Source organism: Alosa pseudoharengus, unplaced genomic scaffold (assembly GCF_046254945.1).
Source record: "Alosa pseudoharengus isolate Yale_2024_CS ecotype anadromous, Long Island Sound unplaced genomic scaffold, YU_APseudo_1.1 YU_APseudo_1.1_scf_1, whole genome shotgun sequence".
Lineage (NCBI taxonomy): Eukaryota > Metazoa > Chordata > Actinopteri > Clupeiformes > Clupeidae > Alosa > Alosa pseudoharengus.
In genome coordinates, this window is record NW_027468564.1 from 3,556,425 (window position 1) to 3,572,468 (window position 16,044).

At 40.3% G+C, this 16,044-nt stretch overlaps 1 protein-coding gene across 1 annotated transcript; it reads left to right on the forward strand.

The window, feature by feature from the left end:
- Window positions 1-375: 375 nt before the first annotated feature.
- Window positions 376-15,747, forward strand: LOC143121006 (uncharacterized). Its single transcript, XM_076281424.1, has 3 exons — window positions 376-499; window positions 714-1,025; window positions 12,529-15,747. The coding sequence occupies exons 2-3, from the start codon at window positions 749-751 to the stop codon at window positions 14,520-14,522; spliced, it is 2,271 nt and encodes a 756-aa protein (XP_076137539.1). The 5' UTR covers window positions 376-499; window positions 714-748; the 3' UTR covers window positions 14,523-15,747.
- The last annotated feature ends 297 nt before the right edge of the window (window positions 15,748-16,044 follow it).

The following is a 16,044-nucleotide window of genomic DNA, read 5'->3' on the forward strand; positions in this document are numbered from 1 at the left end:
AAATAACATGATCATTTCATGTAATAATGTGATAAATGTTGTTAAAACGTGAAAAAGATATTATTATAACAAGAAACTTTTCACGTAATTACGTGATACTGAGCCCTTTTATTTATTCTGTACTATTGTCATATTTAATTTGTACTATGTATGTTGATGTAAAGTAGGCTACTACCAAGGTATATTCATAATAAAAAATAAAAAGCCTAGGGCCCTAGGCTATCTAACTTAGATCCAAATCCAAATTATTGCAGTGACACTCCGTTCCAGGCGGTGGCAGCAATGCATAGTTGTCTGGTTGGTTTGTCAACAATGTACATTTCACGAGTTAATTTCATACCCCGCGGTTTCTTTTAAAAATGCGATCATCCGCGATGTTAGTTCAATTATGCTTGATATTGTGAAGATATGCACGGTTTGACGTCTTATCCTACATATACCAGATCAGCAGATCTCCGTAAGCAGAACAGTGTGTGTGGAGTACGTGGACTTGCTTCAGGTAGGCTCGTTTAATGTCTATATGTTAGCCTACGTTACACACAATAACAGATTTTTTAAGTTAACTACTTGAATAAGTAAGTGATAGATGGAAATAAGCCATGTGCCAACTATTGAAGTAACAGGTAATTTAGTTATCGATTATTTTTTTTAAAACGAGAACAAATCTTGAAAGGCAACCTTTTGTTTTTTGCTTTGCTTTGATTATGCTGTAGAAAACTTTGGATGGGATCATCTTTAGTGCGTTGGCATGGATGTCGGACATCCGTTTAGTTCTGGCTGTAACGTTACCGAAACGCAGCAGGCCGACCAGCCGATAGTAATGGTTAAAGAAGAAGACATACAAGAGGAGGAATATGGATATATGATTTCTCAAGTTGAAGATGAAAAGCCGTTTGCAGAGCTTCACTGTAGAACAGAAGCCGCAGGGTCCAGCGTTACTGACAATGAAACGCAACAGATAAAAGCGGAGATCGAAGTGAAGATTGAAGAAGATGATGAACAAGAACACGATTATCTGCTGGGAAGTAAGTCCTTTCAGATCCTCCTTCTAGATGTGAATCCCTTGTAACCATGTGAAGAAAAACAGAAGAAAACTTAAATGAAACAACAATATTTTGATATTTTAACCATAGCAAGTAGGCTACAGGAAACAATGTTGTGTAACCTGAAGCAAAGTTTAAGTAAAGGGTCATGTTGACCATTAGCCTGGAAAATCCAGACCCTGAAAGATTAAGGGTCTGGCAAAGAGCAATGTAATGGCCCAACTCGAGGGGCGGCAACAAGCACGCATTTAAAAAATCTCACTGCACGCAATTGACAATGACAATGTCACATGCCAATAGGTTTTTTTCATAAAAAATATTAAAAAAAAAGATAAAAAGGCGCATTTTGTTTTTGATTCCATGTTTCTACCATATTGTCTTACAACCTATTGGCATGTGACAGTGTCATTTTTAGACAGAACAAACATATTGGTCAAGAGAAAATCAACATTAAATCAATATTTGCCAGGGGTATGAATAATTTTGTTCTTAACTGTACATGCAAAATATAGGCTATATTTTTGCAAACTTAATAGCATTAAACTGGATTTGGTCCTGCAAAAAAATATACGCACCTATAACTTGATATACTGTTTCGAGCAGAAAGGGGTGTGCCACATGAAGCCCCAGTTCGAGGCTAGTTTCGTTTCCATAAAAATCACGTGACTGATGACAAACGAGACCTTGGTTTATGAGTGTGACGTGACCAGTGATTGGTTAGTTTGATTGATGGTGTATGTGAAAACATAAATGGTTATACCAGATCCCGTCTACGGAGAGCCTTGCCACTCCGTATTAAGTCCCATTGTACCGAATTTTGGATGCAGTTCCACCAGAGTTCCACTGGGGGCGATCGCCATGAGTGCAGAATGAATGGGAGTCAATGGAGCTAAACGGCTAAAATTGTCTCTTTCACCTGATTGTCGTTGACAAATCTCAGATTTGATTGTAGTTTGTATAACTTCAACATGGGTTATAGGTCAAAAGTTAAATGAACGAGTACTTATGTCCTTTTGATTTCTTACAGGTTGGGTCGTTGTTGCACATAACACGCTAGCATTGTGCTAATGAATGATGTCATTGACACATTTGAAAGGCTTTTAAGAACAATTAAGTCAGTTTAAAAAAAAATACTCAACTAAGTGTATTTTCTTTGCCTCCCCTTTTGAATACAATACTCAAATTACTTGAAAAAAAATTATATTCCGAGAAAAGTGGATTTTGAGGGGTACAGCTCCATAGACCTCCATGCATTCTGCACTCGTGGACGAGCGCCCTCATGTGGAACCACAGAAGGAACTGCAACCAGTTCAGAAACCGGAAGTTTTCCGAGAGTGGCAGTTCTCCCCTTATTAGACATTCTCTGGTTATACCAAGCTACGCTAGCGGTGGTCTTAATAAGCATGCGTAAACAATTTACAGTTTACAATGATACAATGCACATTGATACAATTTACACCGTTACATCAGAGACAAGAGGAGGCATGACGGGGAAACTAGGGACACGCTTGCCAGCATCGTTCAACAAGCACATTGATCAAAGGAAAGTGGGTCGAGCATACGTAGAAGTTAGAAAAACCTATTTGTTTAGACTGTCGGCTGAGTGGAAAAAAAGAGAGATTCTGTCGGTATATAGCCATTGTCTTTAGGTTAAATTGTGAGTGGTAAAGTCATAATCGGACTGGTAATCTGATTTAACACTGCAAAACAAGCAGCAGCTGGTAATGGAAATCAATTAATAATTTCCGGGTCACAGCAATTGGGGGGGAAAAAAAATATCAAAATCAGCTTTGGCCCTAAGGCCGTTTTTTAAAGGTTCTACCAGTGTTTCCCATACATTGACTAATCTGTCAGGGTTCCCGCGGATCCTTAAAAAGTCTTAAAAAGTCTTAAATACAACTTTCGGTTTTTAAGGCCTAAAAAAGTCTTAAATTGTCGGGGATGTCTTGAATTTTCGAAAGGGAGGTATTAAATTTGCGTATGGGACCGCCAGCGAGTGAGCGAGTGAAATGTCTCCATCCATCCGAACGCAATTGTATAAGTGACTATATAAGGCTATGGGAGGAAGTGTAGTGGTTGCAGAGTGAAGATGATTTTCACGGGTGTTGTTAAAGGTGTAAAAAACGGTAATAATATGTACAAATATGCCTGACGTTTTCGTTGTGTAGCCAAGGCCTGAGAGATACACAGGTAGCCTACGCGAGCGGGAGAAAGTTGATAAGCCAGTTAGCGATAGGGTGGCCATACGCAGCCTCAAGCCGGACGCTCATTTGTCCTCCTTTTTGGAGTTGCGCTGGGCATCTAGAATCTTTGCTCGGATGCAGCATGGTTTCACAAACTATGGACACTAAGACTTCTGGTCAAATTATGCGCAGTGCTTCTGTCACTCATCTGATAATTTGCTGCGCAATTTATGAAGGAACCACGGACTGACTTGCATTTTTGCAATCAGAAGGAAATACTGTACATGTTAAGTTGATCTGTTTGCATCTTTCCAGCGTGTGTTGCTGGCCTAGCCTAGGGAAGAAAATATCTGTCTAAGTTATAATAATTTAAGTATAAGTAATTTGCTGTGCTGTATATGGGACATATGATGCATATGGGCCTATTAAAATATTTAAATAGCTTAGTCTAACTTTAAAAAAAATATTGAAGGGAATCCAGTCCAGTGCACATGTCTTTGGCAAGTAATATAGGCTACTACAGATACAGGTGAAGAACAGTCAGTCTCAGCCAGTAAGCACAACCAGATATGTACAGCCAGCTTCAAAAGCAAGCAGCCCAGACCCTAAAATTGGGTATTTATAGCTGTGAATTCACACAATTATTGAATGTTAGCAATTATCGCCAAAATATATTTCGTAACTTCTGTAGACATCCAAAATTGGGTGGGGGTTAAAATTAGTAGAAAAAAAAACCGTTGCATAAAACAATTTTAAGTTGTCGTATGTATCTTTTTGCCGTGGTATAGTCTTAATTTTTCCATGAAGATGTCTTGAAAAGGTCTTAAAAGTCTTTAAATTTGCACTTGGAAAATGTGCAGATACCCTGTCTGTGGCGGGGCACCACGAAATAAAAATCGTCCGCCACAGATGAATATTCTATGTTTAATTTAATTTAATTTAAATTAAATATAAGGTCAAATCCTTGCATTGCCATTGAGCTGCGCTTTTTACGCACGCAGCCTTTCCTTGCCCCGCCCCGCTCTCTCTCGTAGCCTGCTGCCCCTCCTCTGCGTGTGCATTTAACAAAATATTCACGATTGTTGAAGGATTGTTGTTGCCACATAGAAGCATTGCATAGAAGACGTCTGGCTAAATTGCTATTAAATCCGCTTAGCATCGTGACCATGCTGCGCAAATTTGTTCAAAACTGCTGCATTGAAGTGAACTCTGCTAAGGTCTTATGTGGTCCAAAATATCCAGGCAACACTCAGGTGTGAGGAACCACTGCAGGTTTATTCACGATACCGGGAGCAGGTCACTAGCAACATCATGTTCCAGTAACACTACTCAAAGTTCTCTAGGGCGAAGCCCCATCTTATACATGTTAATTACATTGGTAATACAAATCACATGAGTACAATGGTCTTTTCCAAAAATCCTCATACATGCAGAAATACAACAATACATATACACTTCTTGGACATAGCATGTGATCCATGCGCCATACGCAAGTCATGTGGCTACTCCAAGTAAGTAGATAATTGGTCAATACAATACATATACATCCTTCAGCATTCTCTTGCCATAGTCTAGTTCCTGTCGGGATATTCCTAATATTACTGCCTCAGGCAGAATACCCTTAACTCGTGACAAAGTGGGTCGCATGACCTTTATTAGAAAATCATGACATGGAGAGAGCAAATGACAGACAAAGCAAAGTTGATGCACAGTATTGAATGTATAGAAAGCATATACAGAATATAAAAAATGTTTAGTAATCCAAAATTTCTCCTTCATTTCCCCCCTTTGGGGCTTAAGGCCACAAAGACATTTTAGTAATCAAAAAGAGATAAAAAAAAAAGAAAAATCCAATTTCAAATAACACTGTCCAAAAACATTTCCCTATCATCATATCAGGGTAAAACTCATTTCACAATTTAATATCATTCTATCAAATCTTTTGTCCAGTTTTATTTTTCCAAACAGAATCCATTAATGTTAACATAATATTCAAGGACGAACCACCTAAAAAATTTTCTATCCCTGTCACACCTACTATGTTAAGGCAATCTTTACTAGTACACAGTCAAGATGCAGAGCATGCAGAATCATCAGAAGTCCTGTAGGGAAAAACACGCATTTGAAAAGACTTTTCTTGGCACACCCAGCAGGTCTCATTCGTCCCTGCTACAGTTGTTCTAGCTTGGAAAGCCACTTCACAGGCTTTATTAGTACCACAGATCTCCTCCTCTGGAGAAGTGGACATAATCAGTAAGAACACACAGAATAACAACACTAGCCCCACTCTACTCCCAGTTACAAAACAACAAAGACTATTCTATCTTCAACAGCAGAGCTGGCTTGGGTTTTATAATAATATCTAATTGAATATCTAGCTAAACTGGAAATAAAACAGTGCTAGTTTAGTGTATACTGATATCTTGTTTCTACTTTTAATATCCACCATTGATTTGGATGATGGATGGTTGAATCCACTAATTTGAATGGACACTGGTGTACCACACTAATTGATTTCCCTACCCTCAAAGGACTTCACATGTGTACTTAGTAAAATGTGTAACAATAAGAGTATACTTCCCTTCATTTGCAGTCCAATACTTTCTAGTTGTAATGCAGGTTAAAACAGCAGGATCTTGCAACACTTCCCTTATCCCCGATGGAACATATATCCAAAGGCCTACTGGCGAAGTTTGCCAAAACCTCCACTGGTCAACCTCAAGCATAAAGTCACAATCCGTTGAGATAATGTTCCGGTTCTTTCACCACTCTACAGTGTGACAGATGAATCCAAGAGTCTCTTTCCGCAATTCTCACTGTGGTAGGTGTAGACAACAGAACTTGATACGGTCCGCGCCACCGTTCTTCATTCCAGCATTTTCTTCGAAAGTCCTTAACAAGCACTGGGTATGTATCCAGAAAACTTTGAGGCAAAGTCAACTGCACCTGTTAAGAAACAAAAGATAGAGCAGCAATCAGTTCTCGCATGTAACCAGACAAGGTAACAACTACATGAGGTTAGGATTAGGTAAACCTGGAATTGGCATGGGACGGGCAGTCAAAGTCTCAAATGGGTTTAACCCTTTTGATCTTGATGCACGGCCTCTGAGGTAGAGGAGAACCAAAGGTAGACCAGTCACCCAATTCCATCCCATTATTTTAGTCAGTTTATCTTTCAACATTCCATTAACATTCTGGCCATTTTGAAAACATATCTACAATTACAAGGCAATATTCATAACTTTTGCATTTTGTTAATTGATCAATTGAATAAAATCCATTATAATATATTCAAACGGGTCTGATGGTGGTGGGTGATGCCCTCCTTGGGTTCTCACTGTGGGTGCGGTGTTATGTTTTAGACAGGTAATGCACCTATCACAGTAAGCAGCTGCCGCGGTGGTGAATCCTGGTGCAAAATAAAGTTGTTCTATTGTTTTTACCATAGCTGTTGCACTCGCATGATCTAAACCATGAGTGACTTTATCAACTATATGAAAACATGGTTTTGGTAGAACAGGCTTGCCTGTTGGAGTATGTAGCCACAAATCATCATTATTCTTTTTACAATTTTTCCATTTTCTTTTTTCTTTTGTATCTGCCGATTTTTGTGCTTCTTTTAAAGCTTGACCTGATGTCACTATATCTGGTATATGCAAATTCAAATTCAAAAACAATTGTGTTTTGTTCAAAAGTCTTAAAAACTCTGGTGGTATCCTCCTCTCAACTCCCCCCATCGCGGCACTTTTAGCAGCCGAGTCAGCCCTCTCATTACCAAGGCTGACCTCATCAGCGCCTCTAATATGCACTGCATACTTAACCACTGCTAAAGCAGAAGGAAGCTGAATTGCCTCCAGCAACAATACAATGAATTCTTTATGTTGTACAGGTTTACCAGTAGCCGTAAGAAAGCCTCTTTCTTTCCATATTGCTCCATGGTCATGAACAATTCCCCATCAATAACGACTATCAGTGTATATGCAAACAGATTTTCCAGCTGCCAACACACAAGCTCGAAAAAGTCCTATCAACTCAGCAGATTGGGCAGAAAAAGTTGGAGGGAGCGAGTAAGATTCAACCACTTCAAATTGATTCACCACAGCGTAGCCACTTCCTACCTCTCCAGATTCCAAGCGTAATGAGGAACCATCGACATAAAAATTAAGTCAGGGTTAGTAAGGGGTTCCTCAGATATATCAGGACGAGGTTTAATACAAATTGTTATGACATCACAGCAATCATGGCATGACAACGTACAAGTGTGACGTGCTAAAGTCAATAACACATGTTGGTACGAGAGGAGGCGGGCAGTTGTCAGATGTGATGTCTTTGCTTGTAAAAGCAATGCATCCACGTCATGTGGAACATGAACAGTCAAAGGATGCATTAATACTAGATCCGCACAAGCCATTACTGCATTTGAGGCAGCTGCAAACAAGGCACACAGCCTCTTGCTACCGGATCCAGTCTCTTTGACAAATAGGCTATTGGTCTATACTGTCCACCATGCAACTGACATAATACCCCAGACATGTAACCTCCTTTTTCACACACAAACAAATGAAAATCAAGATCATAATTAGGCAATCCCAAAGCTGGAGCTGAAGCTAAAGCTTGTTTCAAAATCACAAAAGCAGTCTCACAGTCATCAGTCCAAGTTACAATGTCAGTCAAACTCTTACAAGCATTTGCGCATGCTCGGAGAGGTTGTGCTTTCTCCGAGAAGTCTAAAATCCAAGCGCGGCAATAACCAATCATTCCTAAGAAGTTTAACAATTGCTGCTTTGTCCTGGGTCTCGGACAGCCAGTAATTGCAGTGATGCGTGACTCATCCAGGGCCCTTCAGCCAGGAGTAAGTATATGACCCAAGTACTTAACTTGCTCTTGGCAGAGTTGCAACTTTTCTTTAAGAGACTTTAAGTCCCTCCCTGGCCAGGTATTTCAGCAATGCCACTGTGTCAATCAGGCATGATTCTTTTGATGGACTTCCTAATAAAACATCATCAACATAAGAAATAACAGTACTTCCTGCCAGTGGAGTAAATTGTGTCAGACAGGCCACTAATGCCTCATTAAACACTGAAGGTGATTCTGTGTATCCCATAGGCAAACGACTCCAAGTATACCTTTGACCTTTAAAGGTGAAGGCAAAATTGAGAGGCAGGATGTACTCTTATCGTAAAAAACGCATTTTTAATATCAATTACAGAATAAAACTTCGCAGTGGATGGCAGACTAGAGAGAATTGTGCAAGGATTTGGCACAATAGGATGCCTCGGGTGAATAGCGTCGTTAACAAGTCTTAAATCTTGCACAAATCTCCAAGTGCCATCAGACTTCTTAACGGGCAAAATTGGTGTGTTAACTGGGGAGGAACTGCAATGCACAATAGCTTCCCTGTCCAATAATGATTTGAATACGGGCTCTATCCCCTTCTCAGCCTCTTTCGACAACGGATATTGGGCTTTCCACAGGTAATGCAATGTTTTTGCGCATATTTTTAATGGTTGAGCAGTAGATAGTCCCAAAGTCATAACTATCAGCTGCCCAGAGATTATCTGGAACAGCGACTAACATATCTGCTTTCTCTTTTAAAGAGAGAACCCTCCATTCATCGGGTTGGGTTAATGAGTGTATTAAACATGCAGAGAGCTCTTTCTGCACAGGAGTAACTTTCAAAGAACACCATTGTTGGAAAAAATACGCAGCTTGTTATGGTGAATAAAACAAATTTGGGGATATCTCGGACCACTGTCCAATCTTTAGCATTCACACACGCTTTCACAAATGGACCTAAATCAATCCAATTTTCTTGGGCTTTTACCAATGCAACATGTGGATAAGAATTTGGGTTTGCAAACAAATATTTCAGACCTGGAGACAGGTCTACTACTACTGGAGAGTAGATTTTAGAGGTCAATACGCCGGCTACATCAATAGTCTCAATACTATTTCCTATCTGGTACCACTCTTTCACATACAGCTGATCTGGAGAGCCTTGAAAACATGTGATTGTACACTGAAATTGCTCGGGGGTTTCTGTCTTTTCTAGAACCGAGATCGGAGATTTTAATGCTAAACTAATGTCTTTACACTCATATCCTATCCATGTGGGGTTAACTCTCTGACAATACAGATAGATGGGCCCTTCTAGACCTTCTCCTTCAGGAGAAAGAAAAAGTGTAAGATTCAATTTACACATTAGATCTCGGCCTAGTAAATTTTCAGGGCAAACACTGCTCAGGAGAAAAGAATGTTCTACTGTCTGATGTTCATATTGAACCACTAAAGGGGTAGAAACTGGTTCTGCCACTGATTGGCCTGAAGCTCCTGTTACATATATAACTCTATTGCTTTTTTAATGTTAAAAAAACGTACTTAACGTAACTATCTTTCCTTCCAAGTGTACTAACATCTGCTCCTGTATCAACTAAAAAAGATAAATCATTACCATTCAGAGAAAGAGTTAGCTTAGGTTGTGCGGCAGCATTCAAAGTCAGTTGTGGATAAAGTTCATAGGGTGATACAGAAGTGTTGGTGAGGGGTCCCGGAGTCCCCTGTTCAGAGTCCTCCCTGTCCTATTCAGAATTTCCATTCTGTGTCCAGACCGGACCCTGAGTGCGTCGTTGTGATGATTTATCCCCGTCTTGTCTCCAATCACCCTGCTTTGGACAATATCTCGCTATGTGTTTTACGTCTCCACAATTCCAGCAACCGTTTCTTTCAGTCCACCTAAATCCTGCTCTCCTTCCTCCACAAAGTTTGTTAACTGCTGAAGCCACTCTTCCCAAGAATTCTCAAGCAGTCTGTTGTAAGCTGAGAAATAGCCATTTTAGTCCAATCTTCAGTAGCTGAATACTTGCAGGGGCTTAGGGGCAGGAACAGCCACAGCTGGTTGTGGTGCAGGGGGTGATGAAGGGAATGGTGGTGGAGATTTACAGACTATAGGGGCTGGATTGTCAGGTTCACTCGTCTGCACATAGACTTCAGTTGAAATGTCCATAGCTCCGCACAAACCTTCTCTCTCTCTCTCTGGCCCTGCTCTTTCTGTTCCATAACTTTTCTCTTCTCCTCTCTTTCCCTCGCTTCTCTTTCCCACTTATCAAACAAATCATACTTAAAAGGCCTAGCCTTCCTTTCCATCTTAGCCCTACATTCAGTTAACCTTTCCAAACTCAACGTACCATCTAAAGAAAATTTTCCTTCAGTCCATCTACTCCACTTATTCAATAAACATTAATCTACACATTCAGGTCCATATTTCTTATACATATTTTTTAAACATCCATAATTATGTATACCTTTGGGCAATTTAACAGTTTTACTATTACTAGTCCCCATAGCAGTGTCCCTTTAATATATTTTATTAGCCAAATTACCTCACGCCTAAAACAGAGCAAACTATCAGAGTACAATAGCAATGTTCTCAACCAATCCAATCCCTGTATCAAGCGCTTTAAGCCAATCCTACCGATTGCTTCTCTTAGGAGATCCTTTATCGATTGCTCTTCGGCTGTGCTCACAAGCCAACCTTTCTACCTTCCTACAAGTAGAGCAGATTGCTTCGGTGGCACCCCGGCACACAAGCCAACTTTTAACTACAAAGCGGTAGAAAAAAATCGCTTCCCACTCACCACCTAGGTGCCTGTGACCACAATATGGTAATACCGTATCCGAGACACAGGATGACTCCCTTTCGGCAAGGATGGGTCCCGCGGGCAATGTTGCCTTTTTTCCACGGTATTGTCCCAAAATCAAAAATAGATCTCCCGTAAGGCCTTTTCGGGTCCTACGCCTTCCAGGTTTCACCGCCGCGTCTCAGAGTTAGGTATCCCACCGCTGCCACCAAAATGTGGTCAAAAATATCCAGGCAACACTCAGGTGTGAGGAACCACTGCAGGTTTATTCACGATACCGGGAGCAGGTCACTAGCAACATCATGTTCCAGTAACACTACTCAAAGTTCTCTAGGGCGAAGCCCCATCTTATACATGTTAATTACATTGGTAATACAAATCACATGAGTACAATGGTCTTTTCCAAAAATCCTCATACATGCAGAAATTCAACAATACATATACACTTCTTGGACATAGCATGTGATCCATGCGCCATACGCAAGTCATGTGGCTACTCCAAGTAAGTAGATAATTGGTCAATACAATACATATACATCCTTCAGCATTCTCTTGCCATAGTCTAGTTCCTGTCGGGATATTCCTAATATTACTGCCTCAGGCAGAATACCCTTAACTCGTGACAAAGTGGGTCGCATGACCTTTATTAGAAAATCATGACATGGAGAGAGCAAATGACAGACAAAGCAAAGTTGATGCACAGTATTGAATGTATAGAAAGCATATACAGAATATAAAAAAATGTTAGTAATCCAAAATTTCTCCTTCACTTATCACAACATAGTAGGCTATATCTCAAAGCAGTAGCAGTATCTCAAAGCTAACGTTAGAATACTGTTTGGATGTTGAATTTAGCATGCTTAGCCTACTTACAGCTGCTTGTCAATTTCGTTGAAGGGCTCATTTTATTGACTCTGACACTGAATGTTTGCAAAATCCCGATGTAAATGGAAAATTCAAAAGTGCTTGTCCCAAGGAGAAGTACAAACCTTTTTTTTAACTATGTAGAAAATGTTATGAATTGCATCCACACATCAGCAGCCTTTCAACTGTGTTACAATTGCAAGGGTTCCCTCAAACGTCTTAAAAAGTGACAGGCACTCAATTAGACCTATACACTACCAAGACGATCTTAATAACCCCCCCCCCCCCCCCGTTTTTTTCTTGTTTTAATTTTGGTTTCTCAATTGAATATCAAATTAATGAATTATACTTATTAGATAAGCAGTTTTTGTAGATCACCGTTTCTTAAGGTCAAGGTTAAGGTGTTGGTACGAGAGAAAAAAACACAAAAATGTTTGTTCATTTTTATAATCATAAGTATGAATTCTCGACTTTGAGGCCACTATCGGTTTTGGACCATTTTCATTTAGGTCAAATGATTTTACAAGAAATACCAACTCGTTTTGATCTTAGTATAATATTAAAAACACTTGATTAGACAAGCAGTTTCTGCAGTGTATGTGAATGTGTTAACTCAGACCCAGACCAGAATTGCATACCCTCTATGCTACGTTGGAGAACAAGGTGAAAATGTCTGTTAATCAATTCTGTCATCTTGGGGGGGAAAATGGCTTTCTGTCTTGTAAAGCATATGTCTTTATCAGATAATCAAATTGCTGAATGTAAAACACCTGCCATTCTAAATCCATCTTGTAAATCCAGGTGTATCGGAACAACCACCTGTAACTCAACAGAAGATCCATCGACAGAATGATGAACTCAATCTGCAGCTCAAAGGAAGGCTGCACCACTGCACTGTCTGCAGGAAGAGTTTCACAGCCCTGAGAGAACTTGAGAAACACCAGAAAACACACTCTCATAAATGTATCCAGTGTGGAAAAGCCTTCACAAGAATGTCAAGTCTTAAAACCCATATGCTAATTCACACTGGAGAGAAGCCTCATAAATGTATCCAGTGTGGAAAAGCTTTTCGACACATTTCGAGTCTTAATGGCCATATGCGAATACACACTGGAGAGAAGCAACATAAATGTGTCCAGTGTGGAAAAACTTTTTCACAAATTTCACATCTTAAATTCCATATTTTAACACACGCTGGAGAGAAGCCACATAAATGTATTCAGTGTGGAAAAACTTATTCACAAATATCATCTCTTAAAACCCATATGCTAACACACACTGGAGAGAAGCCTCATAAATGTATCCAGTGTGGAAATGCCTTCACAACAATGTCGAGTCTTAAAACCCACATGCTAATACACACTGGAGAGAAACCTCACAAATGTGACCAGTGTGGAAGAGCTTTTTCAGTGCTTTCAATTCTTAAAACCCATTATTTAACTCACACGGGAGAGAAACCCCACAAATGTGACCAGTGTGGGAAAGCTTTTACACGGGTTGGTATTCTTAAAACCCACATGCTAATTCACACTGGAGAGAAGCCTCATAAGTGTATCCAGTGTGGAAAAGCTTTTAGACACATTTCGAGTCTTAATGGCCATGGGGTGACACACACTGGAGAGAAGCCTCACACATGCGTTCAGTGCGGAAAGGTGTTTGCACGTACAAATTCTCTCAAATCCCACATGATGTCACACACGGGTGAAAAGCCTCATAAATGTGACCAGTGTGGGAAAGCTTTTTTACAGATTGGTACTCTTAAAACCCATTTGACGACACACGGAGAGAAGCCTCATAAATGTATCCAGTGTGGAAAAGCTTACACAGCAATGTCGAGTCTTAGAACCCATATGCTAATACACACTGGAGACAAACCTCACAAATGTGACCAGTGTGGAAGAGCTTTTTCAGTAGTTTCACATCTTAAAACCCATTATTTAACTCACACGGGAGAGAAACCCCACAAGTGTGACCAGTGTGGGAAAGCTTTTACACGGGTTGGTATTCTTAAAACCCATATGCTAAAACACACTGAAGAGAAGCTTCATAAATGTGACCAGTGTGGGAAAGCTTTTACACGGGTTGGTATTCTTAAAACCCATATGCTAAAACACACTGAAGAGAAGCCTCATAAATGTATCCAGTGTGGAAAAGCTTACACAGCAATGTCGAGTCTTAGAACCCATATGTTAATACACACTGGAGACAAACCTCACAAATGTGACCAGTGTGGAAGAGCTTTTTCAGTAGTTTCACATCTTAAAACCCATTATTTAACTCACACGGGAGAGAAACCCCACAAGTGTGACCAGTGTGGGAAAGCTTTTACACGGGTTGGTATTCTTAAAACCCATTTGCTAAAACACACTGAAGAGAAGCTTCATAAATGTGACCAGTGTGGGAAAGCTTTTACACGGGTTGGTATTCTTAAAACCCATATGCTAAAACACACTGAAGAGAAGCCTCATAAATGTATCCAGTGTGGAAAAGCTTACACAGCAATGTCGAGTCTTAGAACCCATATGTTAATACACACTGGAGACAAACCTCACAAATGTGACCAGTGTGGAAGAGCTTTTTCAGTAGTTTCACATCTTAAAACCCATTATTTAACTCACACGGGAGAGAAACCCCACAAGTGTGACCAGTGTGGGAAAGCTTTTACACGGGTTGGTATTCTTAAAACCCATTTGCTAAAACACACTGAAGAGAAGCCTCATAAATGTATCGAGAGTGGCAAGGCTTTTTCAAAAATGTCAAATCTTCGTTTTCATATTCATACGCACACTGGATAGAAGCCGCACATGTGTATCCAGTGTGGAAAAGCGTTTTATGTTAAAACCGGAGCGCACATGTGTATCCAGTGTGGAAAAGCGTTTTATGTTAAAACCGGAGCGCACATGTGTATCCAGTGTGGAAAAACGTTTTATGTTAAAACCGGAGCGCACACGTGTATCCAGTGTGGAAAAGCGTTTTATGTTAAAACCGGAGCGCACATGTGTATCCAGTGTGGAAAAACGTTTTATGTTAAAACCGGAGCGCACATGTGTATTCAGTGTGGAAAAGCGTTTTATGTTAAAACCGGAGCGCTACAGAAAACAGAGTGTTGGCGTAATTATGTCATTTTATGTTAAAAGAGAGAAAACAGAGTCCCTAAAATTGGAGATACATATTGAGATACGTTTTGACGCAATCATGTATCAAAATAGCAGTACCCTCACGACTCCCATTCAAAAGGCCATTTGACCTGAAAACAACAATACGGACAAGCTTAAAAGTGACGATTCCAACGTAATTATGTTTTAAACAAAGTTTGATTCGGCTACATCGACAAAAAGACCCTAGATTGCATTTTGGTGAGAGTTACGATTTAAAAAACCGGCGTGTTAGAGAAAACAGGTGGTGACACTCCCATTAAGAGACCGTGGAAGATGCAGCGCTTTTCCATGCCATTTTATTGGAGTTTCGTAAATGAAAACAGCCAATCACTTGGTCAGCCACCATCCGGAAATATCACTTGGGATGTATTTCCGGCTGCTAGAGGATCCCTCCTCCAGCGATACAGCCATCCAGCACAGGATTTTTGGAGCTTAGATCGTGTGGCAGCAACATCAAAAGTGTGTCACAACTCCCTCTTTATGGCTCTGGTCAAACCCCATATTATAGGCTAATGCTGCATTCCATGGCAATGGTCAAACCCCATATTATAGGCTAATGCTGCATTCCATGGCAATGGTCAAACCCCATAGGCTAATGCTGCATTCCATGGCTCTGGTCAAACCCCATATTATAGGCTAATGCTGCATTCCATGGCTCTGGTCAAAACCCATAGGCTAATGCTGCATTCCATGGCAATGGTCAAACCCCATATTATAGGCTAATGCTGCATTCCATGGCTCTGGTCAAACCCCATATTATAGGCTAATGCTGCATTCCATGGCAATGGTCAAACACCATATTATAGGCTAATACTGCATTCCATGGCTCTGGTCAAACCCCATATTATAGGCTAATGCTGCATTCCATCGCAATGGTCAAACCCCATAGGCTAATGCTGCATTCCATGGCAATGGTCAAACCCCATAGGCTAATGCTGCATTCCATGGCTCTGGTCAAACCCCATATTATAGGCTAATGCTGCATTCCATGGCTCTGGTCAAACCCCATAGGCTAATGCTGCATTCCATTTGTCTGCCCGAGTTGGTTACTGTTTTCAACAGGAACTTGCAACATCATCCGAAATTCTATCCAGACACTCCGAGTTCAAATTTTCAAAATGAATGTGCCCATTAACAGTAAATGCGAGCCATAACATAA